This window comes from Cariama cristata, unplaced genomic scaffold (assembly GCF_000690535.1).
Source record: "Cariama cristata isolate BGI_N322 unplaced genomic scaffold, ASM69053v1 scaffold21111, whole genome shotgun sequence".
NCBI lineage: Eukaryota > Metazoa > Chordata > Aves > Cariamiformes > Cariamidae > Cariama > Cariama cristata.
Window position 1 is genome coordinate 60,803 of NW_009599092.1, and position 19,696 is coordinate 80,498.

The following is a 19,696-nucleotide window of genomic DNA, read 5'->3' on the forward strand; positions in this document are numbered from 1 at the left end:
GTAGCTGCTGCCAGTTACTGCCTGGCTTACAGAGCACCCAGGCAGTGGCCTCTCCGGGGGTCTGATCACCCCCCTCGGCCCTTCCTGTAGACTGCTTTTCTCGTGTCTCTGACGTGATCCAGCCTTGCTCTTTGTGCAGAGCCCTGATAACTTTCTGCTTAAACTGAAGAAGTAGTGTGCACAGGTCGGCAGAGACAGCCCAGAGCGTATGGTGCCCTTGGGCAAGAAGGGTTGTAAAATGTGAATATGTGCACGGGTATGTGCGTATGTACCTATGTATGCATACTCATATGTAGATAATCTGTTTTGCTCTCTCTTCATCTCTATGTCTTTGCATAAATATAGTAAAACAAGGTTTGCAGGGAGAAATAGTAACATTTATTAGATCAAAGTCATTCCTGAAGGCTTCCTGCTTTTTTTTGACCGTGTCATTTGATCTAGTAAAAGTTATTTCTTTTGCCTGCAAATGTTCCCTTTTTTGTAGTCTTAACATCTTCACATCCATGGCAACACTGCTATTATGTATATATGTACATGTACATGTGTTTGAACTGAACCACAATACTTGCTTTTTGAAAATTAAGCAAATTGTGTGTGGAAACCTGACTCCAGCACATCCTGCAGTGATGCTACGATTACCTCCTTTGCTCGCATTTTCTGTCTTGACAGGGAGATGAATATGAAACTGTTGTGAGCCAGGGTCAGACAGTTTCCAGGAAATTTTTGACAGTTTAGGGAGGAGATGCTGTGTACCACTGTAATAATCCTGAAAGAATTCTGTGTGACAAGACAAGCAGAATGGTAGCTCTTGGTCTGTCATTACCCTACAGAAATTGAGGTTTGTGCGACTTTTGTATCTTCCTGCAATGTTGCAGAAAGCTCAAAGTGGTTTAGTGATCAAGTCTAATGATTAGTTGTGAACTGAAATAACTTATTAAAGTATGAAGACCTGGGTGACTGTACAAATAGCTAAAAGGAGATCTTAAGTATTTTTTTTTTCTAGCTGTTTAACTGCTTCTCTTTATTGGCTGTTGTTTGCTTATTATTCCTGCAAGCAGTTTTGGTTTTAGCATTCCTGAAATCTGCTAGCATTGTTGAATACTTATTTACTGAAGTTCTTAGACACACTGTCCCTTTCTCATGTATTTATGATTTGGTTTATTATGCCCCACACTGTATTTAAGATTTGGTTTATTATGGGATAAGGAAGTGTGTAATAGTTTCTAAGCGTAATAGCTAAATGAATTCCTGTGTTGCCAGTATTTACTGCCCAGCAAAAGTTGATTCAACTAAATCTCAGAAAGGCACTTAGTACAGAAGAAGTGTGTTTGTCTAGGGACCTAACTGAAGGGAGTTACTCTGATCTGTAGTGAGTGTATAATCTCAATTTTGTGTAAATCACCAAGAGTAAAAATACAGTCCCTTTTTTATTTTGCACTAACATTTCTCCATTTCTCTCTGAAACCTAATGGAAACTAGTGTATTGATAATGTTACTGTCTTTTCACTTGTCACTTTTTTCATGTATGTTTTACTCTATCCAAAGGTCGACCACTTCCAGACAGGGTCGGATCACCTGGTGTGCCTGGAGAGAGAGGTGAAAAAGGTGAAAAGGGTTCCCCGGGATTCCCTTTACCCGGCCCGCCTGGGCGAGATGGTTTCCCAGGTCCCCCGGGGTCACCTGGCCCACCAGGTCCTCCAGGCAAAACAGGTAGGTAAAGCACTCGCTTGATTTTCACGACGAAGGCTCAATAATGGACATTGCATGCACATAAAAAAGAAAAAAGAGACAAGATTATAAAAGCTATTGTCAGAATGCATCTACATCATGGGAGAAACATATCTGAGTTGTTAAAGGACCAAGTAAAAGCTGTTCCATGATACAGCAAGCTGCTTGTTTCCTTACTGAGACAAGGATTCTTTGCTGAATGTTTTTAAAATTTCTTCTAAAGTTCATTGTGGACTGTTACAATATAACCAAATAATTGACCTTAATACATACTGGTTTCCCTGTGTCCTAATGTGCCAACCTAGAGGTATTGGTAGATTTTCAATTAAAAAAATAACAGATGCTAATACTATTCTTGGCATACAAGCTAGCTGTTCAATATCACAGTTTACAGGTCAGCAGTACCAATCTATGTAGCAGACTGAGCAGGTGTAAGAACTGCAGACTGAGATACTAGTCTGCCAGAAGTTTTTATGGTAAAATGAAATTATCTTATAGGAGAACAGGGTCAACACATGCTTTATAGAGGTAAATGAAAAGCTAGTAAAGATGTGACAAATATGTAACATTAATAGTAATGATAACAGCATTATACAGCTATGTATAATTAGATTCTGGTAAAGCGTTTTTAAAGAGAAAAATGTTTTGGTTTTGCTCTGCAATGAAGCAATGAAAAAAGTACATATGAAAGTGGTCCTTGCTTAATAGCTCCTTACAACTGATGTTTTAACTCTTTTATTGAAGGAACACTTTTGCTATAGGTGATACTGATACTGTGAGTTAAGTTTTCATTTCAACATAAAGAATGATATCCCTATTACAGTAATTTAGGTAATCTAAAACTATTGAAAGGAACATTATGGAGTTCCTAAACCAAAAACACTTTGTTCAGAAACAGTTGAAGATGCGTAGTTGTTGCTGTGTTTGCCAATGAAACAGTACAAAATCCAGCACCTAGAATATGGAATTAAATAGCTAGAATTTACCTTGCCCTAAAAATAAGAGCAATTTCTGTTTTCCATACAACATGTTTCTGTCACTGCTTAATTCTGCTCCTTCCCCAGACACTTCTTTAGCTTTCTTCAAGTGCATAATGGGAAACAATTTGTTTTCATTTAACTGTTGTTTGCCAAACTTCACATTAACGTTTTGACTACTAGCTTTGGCTAAAACGATGTCATATTGTATTGAGTCAGAACCTGTGCCATATCATCAAACAGAACAAGCATAATTCGTATTCTCACAGCAAGCCTGCTAAATTTTCTCATTTGTTACCTACTTCAGTTCCTAATGTATGAAGTTTCTTGTTTTCAGGAAGCTTGGTCAGTGTGGAGAAGTTAAACAGATGTTAACAAGCTGCTCATGACTTAGCAAGTTTCCTAAAACATCCAAACCAAAAATCAGGGTACAAAAAAACTCTACTTAATAAATTTCTTCAGAATGTCAATATTCTCCATTCTCTTCAGGGTCAAACCAGCAATTTTTCACTCACAGCACTTTTCTTAGCCAAAACTTGGAATAAAAAGAGATTTTATGTGAAAGATGTTTGTAACCTTATTATGGCAGAGCCTGTCTTTTTGCTGTAATTCTCAGGGTTTCTTAAGCAGTATATATGGAATCAGAATACAGAATCCCAGTTAAATTTTTCAAAATAAATCAAATAGAAAAGTAAAATGCTATCCTGACTTATCACTCTTCATGGATACGTTCAGCTGGGACATTCATAGATACAGCCCTATAATGGAAACTTGCATTTGTGAAACAATAATATTTATTGCATTTCCATCGCAGATGGAATTGATCAGTGCCAGCAGGGAGAACCGGGTGCACCAGGTAGTCCTGGACTTCCAGGAAGAGATGGATTTCCAGGAGAGATGGGAGAGAAAGGTAATACTATTTTAAAGTGATTGCTTTCTAATGCTCTGGAGCTTGGGTGTGTAAACAGGCTGAGCAAGTTCGGCTGGACTCAGAGAAGGTGTACTTAAAGTTAGTTAAATAGTTCATATTAAACAAACAGTCGTCATGGAAGATGTTTCTTGAGTCTGGTGAGTAAAAGAAGGATATTGTGTGTTGAGTTGTGTGACACAAACTTCACTTACATTTCACTTAGCCTACACATGCTGTCAGGTGATAAAGGATGGCGCAGGGCTGAAAGAGGAACTGGGAAGAAAGAAAGGGTTGCGTATAGCCCCATTAAGTGTAAATTGAACTAGTCATGGCAATTTAGGATGCGAATTCTGAGATGAAGGATTAGAGAGGGGCAGATGAGTTGGAAATGGAAATGGTTTATGAATCATTGCCATGAGTATAATTGAAGCTAAAATTGTAACACCTATAAATAGGACTGTCAGCCATGTGTTTTAGCAGCATTGGCTAAATGGACGTACAAAAAGAACGAGCTGCACTCTTTTACACAATGGTTGATCCTTCCTAATCTCATTCTGCTCACTGCTTTTCTAAAATTGCAAAATTGCAGTGACTACAGACGTTCTTTTTCTGCTTTAATCTTTTTATTTCTTCTATACCCAGTGTATATTTCTTGCCTTCTTTTTGATCCTCTTCAGCCTGGTCCCTTTTAACTGTTTGGTTAAATGTTATCCCTAGGATAAGACTTGAGTTGATTCTTATACAATTCCTTTAAAAATTTTAAAGAATTTTGAATATCAGTTTGATGATAAGTTTTCTTTGAAGCATGTAGCTAAGAAGTAGCACATTTATTTTTATTTTTTCAACATGAAGTGTATTAAATTGACATTTGCCCCTGAATCCACCTGCTTGCAGTTGTCTTCAGTCTTTTCATTGTTATTCATTAGTTTTGCTGCTTTTTTTTTTTTCAGGTGACAAAGGTGAATCCTGTGCCTTATGTGATAAAGTAGGACCTCCTGGACTTCCAGGACCACAAGGGCCACCAGGTCCAGCAGGTAAAAACTCATTAACTACCTGAGAATTAACTACGTAGGCTAAAATCTAAAAATGTGGCATATATGATAAAATTAATTACACTTTGTCCCACTAATCAAATTGTTTGTGAAACTAATGAGAGGGGGATGGAATATTCCTATTTTTGGCCTGATTCCAAATTTCTGACGTAATCAACAAGAATTGCCAAGGAAGCAGAAACTGGCCACAGTGGAGGATCTTTGAAACTGTAGACCAAAAATTATCAAAGAAGATTGTGAGAGTGAAAAATAATGTGGGAAGCATTTGCCCGATGTGCCCAGGCTTCGCAGTGGCCCATACATACATTCTCAATCCTAGCATTAAGTTCTGTGGCCAAAAAAAATACTTGTTTTTCTGCTACCACATGAGAGAAATGCCACATGCAAACAGTGATACTATACCTGGTGTTTGTTCTAGTGGCTCTTAAGAAAAATGAATACAGTTTACGTAGTTTCAAGACTGCCGTGGTTACATGATAGGTCTAAATAGTAAGGTGAATTCACTCCTAAGTCAAATGAGTCATCAACTTCTGAGTTTATGAATGCAGACACGTAAGCACGTGAATCCAGACAACGTCACAGACTGTAGCAGCATTATGTTGATATAACGGGAGATGGAATGAGACACTTTGAAAGGATCACAAAGAATTCACGTACAATGAGCTATATGTAAAAGCATGTAATAAATAGGATTGTATTTTTGTCTCTCTGAAAAGGTTTTCCAGGACAAGCAGGTTTCAAGGGTGACAGAGGCTTACCTGGACTTGATGGCCTTCCAGGGGTACCTGTAAGTAATGCCTTGACAAATGCTGTGTGTCCTGTGAGGCACATGATCAAAAAACCTGTGATCATCAGTGTGGTTGTGTAATAGTTCTGTGTAAAAACAGACCAGCGCAGCGATGTGATAAAATTAAGGAACTGTGCTTGGCAAAATGAACTAGGAAGCAGGGTGGTTGAGCTACGGGAGGAAAAAAAAGCTGTCAGAAACAGGTTATATTTCTGTGTTTGCCCATCATATGAGCTCAGCAGGACACACGGCCTTCTGGCTGAGCAAGCTAAGCAGTGGAGGTGGGCAAAACGTAGGATTTCTCAGGAGAGAGGTGCAGGTCTGCCCTGACCGTCTGATGAGCCGTTCCAGTAGCTGATTGCTGTTGTGGAGGGGTATATTGCGAGAGAGACGGTGCCATCTCGTGTCCTGGAAGCGGTCTGATACTGGCATTCATCTGCTTTCGCAATTTGTCTGAATTTTGGGAAATGTGTGCAGTATATTCCATAAAACATAATTAGTTAGCAGGAAAGCGAAGTAGTTTTGAAGAAATAAAGGAAGGCTGTGAAAGTAGATAGTATCCTGATAATATGATTACTTGTAAATTATGTTGACACAGCGCAACACGACTCTCGGTGAGTAAGGCTGGTTATCGGAAGCAGAACAGCCATAAGCATAGCACTTGTCTAAAACGTGACACAAATTACTCCTAGATGAGCACTGTACTAGCACAACTACATTTGATCTCGTCAGAGCTCACTTGAGTGTCCCTGGGCGTACCCTGTGGTATGCTGTCGAGACCTACCTTAGCATACACATTCCCGTAGTGTAATGTGGATTTTGACACCGTTCCTAATGTAAGTAGACTGAGTTTGTCAGAGTCTTCCCAGACTTTTTTCCCCAAAGCTGTTTTCTCCTTCCAGCTGATCCCTTTTGGCAACATAACTTCTCAGTGACACTCACGTGCTCTAGCTTTAACGCACACTGGAGTTATGCAGGCTCCCTCTATCACCAGCCATGCAAGAGAGGCACCTTCAGAAGTTAAACCAACCCACCTGTATGAATTCCTTACTCAAGGAATCTGTTTCTCTCCCTTAAGTATAAACAAAGCCTAGATGCCTGAATTCAGCCAATGAAGGTTAGGTAAGATGGAGTCCACTCTCTATTTCCACCATGGTAAAGAAGATGGTATTACTCAGTGACTGAATTTGTTATAATATCAATGGGATCCATGAAAAAACAGTGGAGAAAAATAAAAGGCATCCTGATGTATTTAAGCTTTTTTTCGTGTCTGGCATTTTTTCTCAGCACATGTTTTGCCACACCTTTGTATTTTCCTTTTATTGCCTCTCAAGTTCTGTTCATGTCTTTCATCAGATGAGGACTGGCTGCCATTCTGAATGCTTTTAAGCTTGTTTTGCTCCACAAAGTTCAGCTCGGTGATGATTCAGCATATAGTTTAGCTTGGAAAAACTACACAGAGGCCAGCCTCGGAAGCTCACATTGTTTAGAGCCATGCCAGAGCATCAGAGTCTGACCCAGGACCCACCAAAGCTAATGGAAAGATTACTTTTGACTGCATTCTGGTTGAGGTGTAAGTGAAGGGCATACATCAGCCATAAGCAGTGGACATTGCCCGTGAAGTTTGTGATTTACTACCCTAGTGAGTGTCTCTGATTCACTTGAAATTAGAGACTGTTCCTATGAGAAAAGTTCGTCAAAGTTCTAGAAAATACGTAGGGAAAAATTGGAATTCTGGAAATAGGTATATTAGTAGGTAGATAATTTCTTCCTAGGAGAGCTTAGAAAACTGAGCATGTGCGTCGTATTCTGATAGTACTAACTGGCTGTGATTGTTAATTGTACAAAAGCAATGAATGTTAGTAATGTGAATGTCGATAATGGAGGGAAATGTGTATTTGCATCAGCTAAATGTCATAAATAAACTACCCAGGGAGAAGCTTTCAGCCTTCAGTTAGTCTTAGCTCTTGTGCAAATAAGGTTTGAATTTTGTATAAGACAATTGATTTAATTTCATAGACAGTATATGTATTTGATGGATATTACAGTTGATTTAAAAGGTTTTGAAAGAAAGAAAATCATGGGTGGGCCTTGTATAAGTGATTTAAGCCTGTAAGTTTGTCTGAGTTTGTCTTTGCATACTGGAAGTGTGTCATTTTCCTGTATTAGTACTACTTCCGCTGGTGTTGTAAATTATCGTGGAAATGTAGCAATAGTTTTGTTGCATTTGCATCAGTGAAATAGGTTCCATAGTGTTACAGAATTCAGCATTTAAAGGTTGGGGCAGACACTTTAACTCTGAAAATACCTTCTTACAAAGCCTCGTTTAACTTGATGGTGATATTGTATAAATATGCATAACTGAAATCCAGTGGGTAGTCTACTGAAAATGCAGAGTAGTTTTTTGGTGTCATGGCCTGCAGTTCTTGTGTAAGTGAGGTAAGTTTATACACACCATCTAAAATGATATACCTGTGATAATGATAAATGACAAAACGGTCAAGACAAGAAGATTTGCTTTAATCCCTTATTCACACTGCTGTGTCCTGGAAAATAGTCTCATTTGACCTCCTCGATCAAAAACTTAATGGTTTACTTGATTTGGGTCTAGTCTTTAATTTCTGTTTTCTTTTGTATCAGTTGAATGGTTGGTAGGGCAGCTGATGACATCTGAATTTATTAAATTTCAGGGGCCTCCCGGCACTCCAGGACTTATGGGCCGCCCTGGGGCAAAAGGAGAACCAGGAGATTTTTCTTATGATTCTATCCTGAAAGGTGAAAAGGGAGATCCTGGTTTCCCAGGACAACCAGGAACTCCTGGAAGAGAAGGAAGACCAGGAAAAGATGGATTGCCAGGTCCCCAGGGTCCAAAAGGAGCATCGGTATGTGTGTTTCTTTATGTTTACATATTGTCCTACTGTGTTTTTGTTTATATTTACATACTGTCCTATACATTCTGTCTTTCAGATCACAATTCACATGCTTTTATGCCCTATACGTGCTTTATGTTTATTGGCCTCATTTATTGTTCCATATATTGTCCTTACCTTGAGTAGCTCATTCTCCCTCAGAGGAAGACTCCATTTTCCCTGGAACTAGTGAGGAAGACGGTCCTTCAACAACAGACTATTTCAGAGTTAGATTTTGACCCTTTTTTTTACATGTCAATCAAATAAGTGATCTGCCTCAGATGTGTTCAGCATGGCTTGTTACATTCAGGCGTACAGAGCAAGGTTACTTCCCCCGCAGAGTTGTGGACATGGACAACAGTTTTGTTCCTTTCTCCCTTTCTCACAGCTTGATAGTGAGAACTAGCGTGGATGATTTAGCTGATTATCTGGAGATGACTGAAGGAATGCAATTATCCAAGTAGAGATTGTTAAGACAAGATGCAACTCTGTTCTAGCATACGTCTCTTCCTGTGGAAACTAATGCTTCAAAGTCTTGCACTGATAGAGCGTTCAGCTGATGTGGATGTGGAGCTCACGTCTGCTCCCAGATCCACTGCTGGGAACATAGCCTACGTGGTCCAGTTAGCTGCATTGCACACTAGGTACGATTTCTGTGTGCTATTCTACGTGGAACCAGTTCTGTTTCCATTGAACTCGGTGATAAAAAATCCATTTTCCTCAGCATTACAGATACCTATGCTAAATCCAAGTTACAGTATATTCAAAGAGAGAGAATGATGTGTTCTATCTTACTAATCGGGCAAGAAATACACTTATACTTTCCAAAAATTAGGGTACAGTTGGCTTGAAAGGAGAACGTGGTCCCCCTGGCCAGCCTGGATTCCCTGGAGTACGTGGTGAAAGAGGTTTTCCTGGCCCTCCTGGGATAGGCACTGCAGGGTTACCCGGTGACAAAGGAGACAGAGGACTTGCTGGAACCCCGGGTTTACCAGGCCTTCCAGGTAATGCTATAGTATGCTTAAAATAAATAAATAAATAAAACTTGTGTCCTTTAAGTGGTACAACTTAGAGGGTCACCAGAATTTAAGATTGAAATAAAAAAAACTTTCTAAAATCAGTATTTGCTTTCAGCAGTATAATTGCAGAACTTTGAGGGTGGTTTTCTTGGAGAGTTTGCTAGGCCAAACGGGGTGGTTTAGGTTCATCCTAGTTTCTGTGAATCTTCTACAAAAAAACTTCATAACAAGTCCGTTGTAATGGTAATGTGTAATGTAATGGTGGACTAATATTGCTGGCTAGGTGAAACCCCCTTGTTTAATGTCATCAGTTCCTGTACTTAATATTTCTTTACATTCACAGGAGCAAAGGGTGAAGCAGGACGAACTGTACCGCTCCCCGGACCTCCTGGGGCGGACGGCCTTCCTGGGCCACCTGGTTTCCCTGGACCCCAAGGTACAGTAGCCTGTTAATCTTTGTCTGATGATCATAATGGCTCTGTTCCCCAGAAGCTAGCCTTTGTATTAATATTTGTCTTGTTTTCACTTGCAAAGGTGACAAAGGGAATCCCGGGCCTCCAGGTAGACCCGGCCTACCAGGAGAAAAAGGTGCTGTTGGGCAGCCAGGTATAGGGTTCCCTGGACCTCCAGGACCCAAAGGTAAGATAAAGCTATCATCTAACAGAGCTGGATAAAATCCATCTAACAGAGCTGGCATAACTGGAGTGTGGATGGAGGCCTGCGCTATCATCCAGCCATGGCTGCATGAGGTTTGGGAGGTGCAGCTGGAGAAGCTCCCTTGCGGAAGTCCACAAGCACCACCACCATGAGCATACTTTCAACGCATGCTTGCTTTGTGCAGTGCCGTGGTGTGAATACAGACAGTGTGAAAGCTACTGCCAGAATAGAAAGTGATACGGTACAACACCTTACATTGCAGCAACTGAGGTTTCTGAGAGTCGAGATGACCTTTCTGAGAGGTGAAGCACTGTGTGTCGTTGGTCAAAAAACCCTGCTGACATAGCTATAACATTTTTGGGCCAGAGCTAACAGCTCTGCTGTGTCCCAGGTGGCTGAGAGTGGTTTGGTTAGAATACCAGCTTACTCAGCATAAGTTTAGTCTTCCCTGCATGGCCGTTGTCAGGGTATGCACATAGTTTAGAGGGAGTATAAATGTTCATATTCTAGTTTTGGATTTTTGGGACATGTATTTCATAGTGCTGCTACTCATTTAGAACTAGACGACTGAGCTTTCAGCAGCCACGTCAATCCCCAAAATTCTTGTGTATCTTCATTATTATTTCATTTATTACTATTCCACACACCAGTGAACTGGGAGGGTCAGAAAGACTTGATAAGGAGAAAGGGCAAATCTTTACCTGTGACCACCTCTAGTTTCTCCGAGACTGACGCGGGACGAACCTGAACAGGAGAGTCCCGTTGCACCTGGAAAAGGATTACTGTATGCAGTTTTGATGCCAGCAAGAAAGGAATGACATAAACACATTACTTTCAAGGACCGTTCCTTGAATTCAACTCTGTCCAATGGATTCCCTGGGGCTTAGTCTAAAAGCTGGATTTCCCACTCCCTGAGACCTTTGCCTGGGAGAAGAGCTTCATCTCAATTTCTTGAGCATGTGCTGGTGTTGAGTGAGTGCTATCTTTAAGTGATTTGCAGAATATTGTATGTATTCCTTCCTGCATTCCCAAGGCGCATTCCCAAGGCTCATTCCCATGGGCTCACTGTGGCATAGAAACCTTCTGTGTGCAACCCACAGCAGGACGTGTAGGACAAGTCACGCGACATACGCTGAACAAAAGGTGTTGATTCACAGATGGATTTTGCTGTGCATCCCTCAGTCTGGTGCCCCACACATTAAATTACCTTTTCTGAAGAAGTCTTTGGGAACCCAGTTTTGCAGACAGGATATTTCTCAATGGCATGAACCCACAAGGCTATTCATTTAAGAGGAGACACTCAGCATTTATTTCTTCTGGGTTGTTGTTTCTCCTCAGAAGCCAAATGCTACATGAAACTCAGCATTTGAATCTCTGTTGAGACATTTGTGTGCTGGCATCCCTAGAAGTTTAACATAAAAGACTACACGGATCTTTTTAAACATGTCCCTGTGAGGATCTCGATAGTCCAATTAGAGGACTGAAGAAACAGCAGATGACACTTACAGAGACAGTAATGATGTGAGTTTTGTTTTGTTTTATAGGTTTCCAAGGTCAGCCTGGCTCGCCTGGTCTGCCGGGGACTCCGGGAACCCCTGGCCTGGATGGTTTGCCAGGTGTACCAGGTTTACAAGGTCAAAAAGTAGGTGTCACCTGCTGATACTGTTATCTGTGACTGCCCGTGTTAACAGGAATGTGTGTAAAGATCGTGCTCTTAGAAAAAAAAAAAAGTTGGCTAAGCTGTCCTATGTTTCCCGCTGTGCGTGCAAAGGAAGAGAGTAGATGGATGAATGCTTGACATGAGTGCTAACGGCTTACGGCTCTCCCCTGAAGTCATGTGTAGTACTCTGCCTCCGAGTGATTTAAATACAGTCAGTGAATGAATTCTTGGTTTTGATGTGTTGATTCCCAGTCTATTGTGTCTCTTTGGCTAGGGTGAACCTGGTGTAGGTCTCCCTGGCCCTAAGGGATTGCCAGGCCCCCCAGGCCCAGCTGGCATCCCTGGAGAAAAGGGGACTCCAGGACTGCCTGGCTTACGTGGCGAGCAAGGCTTTCCGGGCATACCTGGACAGCAAGGATTCAGAGGTAACATCGCTGGAAAAATAAAACTCTGCATTTCTATTTCTGTTGAAAGTCACTCCCCCATAGATGCAGCAAAAATTCTATTCACCACTGAGATATCCTGCTGATATCTCAGGGTATTGCCCTTTTACTTCCCCTCATTTTCCCCTGCCAACCACCAGTAGCAAATGCTAGCAGCAAAGAGCAGCCCTTCGTCCATCCAAGCCCAGGCAGGAGGTGTGAGAGGCTGAGATGAGGTCTTGTTGGCCAAATGCTTCCAAAGCACTTTGTCTAGCACCTTCAGCAGATGAGATTTCAAGATTGCACCTAACAGAGGAGGACACTTGGGCTATGTCTCTGTCTCCCTGCAGGTGACCCCGGCCTCCCAGGACTGCAAGGCTTGCAGGGCCCTCCAGGTGCACCAGGGCTGGGCCCGCAGGGATCGCCGGGACCCACCGGGCAGCCGGGACCCCAGGGACCTCCAGGTGAGAGGAGAACACCCCCGTGACGGTGCTTGGGAGTGACCTTTTGGCATAAATGGATATTGACGTTGGTAAAAGCGTGGCTCGTGAACTGTTTTGTGGTGTGAGTTTGGCGGGGGTGCGGGGGGGGGGGGCATGTCGGCAAGCCTCCTCTGTCTGGTCCAAAACACAGGGTGAGCCATCCTGAGAAAACACCTGCCATTTCGTTTGGTCTCCTCAGGTCATTGGAGGGTAATACATACAGGATCAAAGCCTCACTTAGAAAATGAGGGCTGTTTCTGCTGTCTGGCTTTGAGTCTTCATTCTTCATGCCACGTAATTTCTGAAACACAGGTGGACATTATCAGATATTCTTGTTAACGGTGTTCCGTGTGCTCTGTTAAGAACTAATGCTGTATCTTCTGTTTTTCCTAGGATTTCCTGGAATAAAAGGAGAAAGGGGTTTCCCTGGTATACCCGGTCTAGATATGCCAGGACCAAAAGGGGATAAAGGTAGCCAGGGCCAACCTGGAGTACCAGGCTCTGTGGGGTTACCCGGCTTGCCAGGTCCACAGGGGGCCATTGGACTGAAAGGGTCAACAGGTAAAAAATCTTTTTCCTCGGAAACCAGCATTTCTGACAACTGTTTTATTAAGTTGCAGTAGCATGCCCTTTCACTCAGTTAGGAATTGATCCATCACAGAGCCCAAGCTTGGGAAAGCGCACGGGCTGACGTTAGTAAAGCAGCTCTGTGCACGTGTAACTGAACTGCTGCTCAAGTCCTTTGGTGGATCATGTCCAACAACTTGCAGGAACTAGCCTTTAGCCTATAATAATGAAAGGGGATTATTCTGCACAGTTTCAGTGACAGTGTGTGGTTTTAACGATGCCTTTGTCAATGACAGTATTGTTTACTGTAATAGGAAGTTTTAAGAATCTGTCAAAAACCCATTACAAACTGTGTTTTATTCTGGTTTTCATAACACTGTTTTTACAGTTGTTTTCTCTGTCAGGCTATTTTAGATTAATCATCTTCTTTGTCCCGTTTTCCCTTAAGTAGTGCAATTCCTAATATGACAGGGAGTAAATAATTCCATTTCTTGTACTTCTTTACACTGCTTGCTTTATTTCTGTTATTCACTCTTTCATTTTGGTTTAAGGAGCCAAAGGAGAAATGGGAGTTATGGGAACTCCTGGATTGCCGGGAATTCCTGGACCAGCTGGAGATCGAGGGTTGCCTGGTGAAAAAGGTAAGAGAGAGATTTTCTCAAAATCAAAATTGTACAATCTGTCTTTCTCCCAGCAGAAGACAAGACTGGAAATAACCCAGTATAAGGAGTATGTTTGGCCTAAGGAGTGTTTTCTATCAAGTAACTTCCCTGTAAGATAGAAACAGCGTAATTTAGAAAGCCATATTCGAGGAGCAATCTTGTATTTGGGCACCAAGCCAGAATTTTTGATCCATTCTTCGACAACGTAATGGTTTGCTAGATGTGGGGATGCTATAGATACTAGTCCAAGAAAAATACTGTGTTTGAAATTATGAAAAGCCAGCAGGAAGGCCTTAATTAAATCCTTGAATTAATGCCCTATATTACTGAAAAACTTCTATCCCTATTGTTTTGAGAGTCTAAAATTAATGGCTGTGAGGCAGGAAAAATATGTCAACTTTTTTGACAGAACTATTACGAAGTCCTGATATAAAAAAACTTCATATGAGAGAAATGAGATGTTCCAGAGCATGGTATTCAGTGCTCAAAATTTGAATAAATAGCTAATTTTATTTGTTGTTGTCTATTAAATATTTTTGCAAAGTTTTACATGCCAGTATAATATTCTGTGCTATCCCTTTATAGGTAGCCAAGGTTTCAAAGGTGTAATTGGACCACAGGGTGATCCTGGTGTCAAAGGAGATAAAGGTGAAGCCGGTCTCCCAGGAAAACCTGGAACGATGGACAACATGGATATGGTTAGTCTCAAAGGACAAAAGGGAGATCAAGGAGAAAAAGGTAACTCTAGTCTCTAACTGTGGATAAGTGAAATTAGCACTCGTATACTGTTAAGCAGTAATGCTTTGAGTTCAGTTGTATCTTAGTTTTAGACAACAGTTTTTAAAGTAAGATTAAAGAATTTCACACAGCAAATGCAGTTATTTTTCTGGTATCTTGCAAAACCATAGAAACAAAGACCACTCACAGACAGAAGGGGTTTTGATTGGATGAAAGACATTCAATTTGCCCTTATGAAATCCTTTTACCTCTTTTATCAGAAGACTGCCTTAAAAGAAAATGAATTTTAAAAGTAGAAACTGGAGCTTGCCAGAAGAAAAAAGCTGTCTTTCATGTAAAACATATAGTGGAAATACTGTGGTAGCTATGAAGACCAACTGATACTGTAAGAAAAAGTGGGCAGCCTTTTTTGGCACACGTTTCATTGTGACCTGAAGAAATTCAGGAAAGACACACATGTATGCCACTGATACCAAAAGATCATCTTATGTCAGTTTAGAAACATCTGGAAATACGCAGGAGAAAGGCAATCAGTTTTCTATTTAGAAACTTAATGGCAGTAGAGATACTAGTTTTTTTAGACAGTGCATTATTCTTGGATTTTTATTTTTACTGCTACATGAAAGTTTAGTTGTTCAAGATCGTTCTCATGTTTTTCTTTTCAATGAAAAGTTAGTGTATATTTTATATATTTTTATTATTTGTCCTTTTTTATTTTTACTTTTTATTTAAAAATCCCATAAGGGTTTTTAAATAAATGATAACTGTTTTAGTTAAAATAGAATTGTAGGGCTTAGAAGGGAGCTACCGAGATCACATAGTCTTCAATTTCCCTGAACCAAATCCTTCAGCCTTTCATTGTATATCATGTTTTCTGAAATAATCATCGTTCTTGTTACCCTCTCTGACTTCTCCCCAATTCGGCTGCATCCTTGTTAGAGTGCACTTTGCTGAAACAACTGAAGTACTTCAACTCAGACCCTGCTAGAATGAAATTTCCCTTTCTTTAAACCACAGTTGACTCAGTTTGTGATTAGCTATAATCCTTAGTCCTTTACTCCTGGACTGCTACCTATGCAATTGTTTTTCATTTTGTATGCACACTTTTGACTTCTCTATACCACATATGTGGTGTATTACACTTTTGAATTTCATGATGTTGATTTTCAACCTTTACTCCAAGTCTTCAAAATCCTTCTGCAGTCTAATCCTGTCCTCTTTTCAAGCCTCTCCAGTTTAGTGTCCTCTGTACAATTCATCAGTGTATTCTCTGTTGGGCCCAGGACAGAGCACTAGAGACTCCTTTCCAGTTTGGCAGCAAATCACCGATAACTGTACTCTGTTATAGCTGAACCGTGGGAACAGGAGAGTTTCCCAGTCTAAGTGGCTCTTATCTCCATGTCCTAACTGCTTGTCAGAACAAGACCTGGGCTCTTGTGCCCCGGTTGGGTCTCGGAGGAACCTCGGCATGTGGATAGGCAGTGCCTCCCAGCTTGGACAGCCAGGGACTGCAGGGGAGGGCAGGGGCAAGTGTGGAGTGCATCTGCCTCTAAACTGAGATGCAGCCTCTGAGAGCACTTTGTATTTGATGAGGCTCCCAGTCTGTAAAGATTTCTTCTAGATTAATTTTTCTCATTTGTTTCTGATCTCGATATATATAGTGGTATGAAAAGCCTTAAAACAAATCCACATAGGTTGTTTTTCTTTACTTTGTTATCTACTGTTGGCCTGTAGGTTGACTGATTGATGTTTAGTTTTATTTCCTTTCCAGAAACCCAAATTAGGCACACTGCTTACATGTATATAAAGAAGCCTTTGCTGAGAAATTCAAATGGTTAATTTCTTTGGTTTTTAACTTCTTCATCTCTCCAGCACTGATAATACACACTTGCAAACTTGTATGCTCTACCTTTTCCTGACATTACACAGTCTACAGATTGGCCTGACTCACACAGCCTGGAAGGGTAGGTTCCAAACAGACCACAGCCTGCAAATTTCTGCTGTTGTTCTGTCCATCTCATCCTCTTCAACCCACTGATACTTAGGACCAGCAGAGAAAAATAACGTAGTTATACTCCATAACTTTGCTGATCTATTAACTGCCTTCATCTCTGTGGGCATGAATATCACTGTAATGTTGTAAAAAGCTTCTAAAATACAAACTGTGCAGAAAAGACACAGTATTTTTATGGAAGATTGTTGGTGGTGTTTAATGAAAAAAATTAGTTTTGGACATCTTGGGATGTTTTTAATAAAATCTGCTTACTTAAAAACATTCAGCGAGCTATCTTCAGTAACCTATTGTCCTGCACCTGTATGCAACACTATCAGAAAAAGTGTGGACCTTAAAGCTGGAGAAGCAGCACACTGCAGAATAGGAGGTGGAGCCTTCTGAAATGATGAAGATGCTTTAACATTAGATAGAACTGAGGAAACAATGAATTTCTGGCTGTGAACTGGTTGTTCACATGTACTTTTTTAGACAGCAGGACAGTCAAATCAATCATTTCTGTAAACACCTGATATTGTCTGGCACTTCTGAAGTAACTCATTAATCTAACTCAAACACATATTCGTTTGTAATTTCTTTTAAAGATGTAACTTGCCTTGTAATTTGCACAGACACCTGTAAAATTGTAATAGTTTGCAGCCTTTCCTCAGCACTGGTTTAGTGACTGGAGAGTTGTGTTTTACTCAAGTGTGATTCTGCTGTACAATGTACGAAGCTTGAATTTAGCCATTTCCTTGTTCAGCAGAGAGAAGCAACAGTGATCAAAAATTAACTAGGAGGATTATTACATGGCATTACAGTAAATTTTGATAAAACTGATCTCACTGTGTTTGTTTTCTTGGTGTCCAGGGGACCATGGAGCAACAGGAGAAAAAGGGTTACCTGGGGAATATGGAGAACCAGGAATTCCAGGGAAGGATGGTGAACCTGGTACTCCAGGACATCCAGGTATGTCTGAAGCTAGCAACAGAGAGGCTGTTCATCAGGTACTTTAAACCTCATTAACTAACGGGACTCTTAATTTCTCTGCTGTCCCTAGGACCAAAAGGTGATCAGGGCCCCCCAGGGTACCCAGGGGATCCAGGAATTCCAGGACAAAAAGGATCGGTTGGTGAAATGGGTTTGCCAGGTACTGATTGATGGGAACTTCTTATTAGTGTTTTCCTGAAGTTAATATAGAACATTATGAGAGACCTATATGGAAAATTTGTTGGTGTAGATGTGCTAAACGGTTGCACTGTTTGCAATGTCTGAAATTTAGGCTTTTGGGACATTGCTTTCTCAATCCTATTGTAGTAATAATGATTACAAATAATAGGATGGTTTCCTGGGTTTCTACATGTGGATCCTTTAGCTGGGCATGTAGGATTTGTGTATTTGTTGCAGGCAGGCAGTTTTTCAAGTGAAACCTGTTTGTCCGTCTGTCTCTACTAGTGTGTGAAATGCATTAAACTTCTTGTGTGTTTTCCCCCTTGTATAAGGTTTGGTGAGTTGCTGTGTACTGCATGTTAATTACAAACTGTAGTGTTCTGGGAGGAATGGTGGTGTGGAAGGGATTGGTAAAGAATAGAATGGAGAAGAACCTGTATCTCGACATGGAAACTTTGTCTCCATTCAGATGGCCTTGTGCCTAGCATATTTAGGAAATCAAAGGTGAAACTGAAATGGTAGAGAGGGACGGAAAACTTTGCTACAACAGAGTCCCTTTGCAACTGTGGTCCTGTTAGAAATTATTCAAATCAACATAAACTTTTATTCGAATCATATTTTTTGCAAGAGCTCTGTTTACTCGGAATCCAAGATTACAACCTTCTCTTATGAGGAGAGCTTATCTTCCCATAAAAAGTCCCATTTAAAGAGTGACTCTCAGAAGTTTACTAGCTATTTTAGTGAGTTACATTGCTTTTCTAGCTCTGAATAGCTAAGGCCACACTGAAAAATCATTGTCAACACTGCTAGGGTACCACTAGTTCTGATAGACCAATTTTCCCTCTTCTGTTACTAGGAACACCTGGAGAGAAGGGTCTGCCGGGAGTACCAGGTTCACCAGGCACACCAGGGTTCCCTGGGCAAAAAGGTGAAAAAGGAGACAAAGGAGCGCCAGGTTTTCCTGGGATTGGCTTTCCAGGGTCTCCTGGTGAGAAGGTATTTACACCCCTAAGGATTTAATTGTCTGTCCCTACCAAGTACCTAATTTGAAAAGATGCTGTTGGCCTTTAAGCTATTTTGTTATATTTTCTGTTATGCTCATTTTAAATACCTGAATAGAAACTTGTAAGGTGTGCATATGCACAGGTTTATATGTATTCTGTTTGATGGGACCATTATCTCCAGGGTTCTTGTTGATTCTGTCTCTTCAGAATAGGCTAACTTACAGTGCTGGAAATGGGGAGGGGAAGAACTTTTAAAAGTACAAAGTAAATAAAGTGAAAAGGGCTTCTTACAAACAGCAAATAATCACGTTGAAATAGTGTGTCTGTACTTTTACAGAGATACTGGGAAGCTGAAGAAACCTATAAAATCCTCAGATATTATAGAAAAGAGAGCTGTATTAATACTGTCTGTAAAATTAATCTCTAACAGGATTCTAATAGGATTCTCATTTGTTTCACATTCCTTTTCCTAGCTATACAATGACAGTAATCATGAATTTATAAGTAAAAATTGTAAAAATAAAACTTACTAATCTGGTAGGAAACTTGCTGAAGACTTAAAAAAGATTCTTTTGAAGATGATTAAGAGTAGTAAGTTAGTTAAGAGGCTAATTTGGAAATACTTTGTAAAAACTGTCATAAGAATGCATAGAAAACTACTCATTTTCATATATAGGTATTAAGCAATTGCTAGAAAAGTCAATAATTCTGATAGTGGAATTTAATGCCAAATTTAATCGTAAGTTACTTTGTTTCTAAATGGAAAAAAAATGAAATTCTTTATAAGTCTGATGTATAAGAGGGGTGACATATCTACCACTGCAAACAGAAAAAGCTGTTTCAGAATTAATGTATGGATTTTATAATGTGTGCTGCTTCTTGTAGGGAGAACCAGGAAGAATTGGTAGTCCAGGTTTGTCTGGAGATAAGGGTGAAAAGGGTAGTGCAGGAATTCCAGGAAT

General features: G+C 40.5%; 1 protein-coding gene across 1 annotated transcript in view; it reads left to right on the forward strand.

Annotated features, from left to right (window-relative positions):
* The window catches only part of LOC104168847 (collagen alpha-1(IV) chain-like), a 52,744-nt gene that overhangs the window by 12,660 nt on the left and 20,388 nt on the right, over positions 1-19,696 (forward strand). Inside the window, 18 exon segments of the mRNA XM_009709571.1 lie at positions 1,546-1,710; positions 3,520-3,615; positions 4,566-4,649; positions 5,384-5,454; positions 8,145-8,336; positions 9,199-9,367; positions 9,726-9,818; positions 9,917-10,021; positions 11,584-11,681; positions 11,974-12,124; positions 12,472-12,585; positions 12,997-13,164; positions 13,722-13,811; positions 14,418-14,570; positions 17,431-17,529; positions 17,621-17,710; positions 18,587-18,726; positions 19,620-19,696. The exon segment at positions 19,620-19,696 is cut by the window's right edge and continues 81 nt beyond it. Coding sequence (XP_009707873.1) covers positions 1,546-1,710; positions 3,520-3,615; positions 4,566-4,649; positions 5,384-5,454; positions 8,145-8,336; positions 9,199-9,367; positions 9,726-9,818; positions 9,917-10,021; positions 11,584-11,681; positions 11,974-12,124; positions 12,472-12,585; positions 12,997-13,164; positions 13,722-13,811; positions 14,418-14,570; positions 17,431-17,529; positions 17,621-17,710; positions 18,587-18,726; positions 19,620-19,696 — 2,155 coding nt within the window.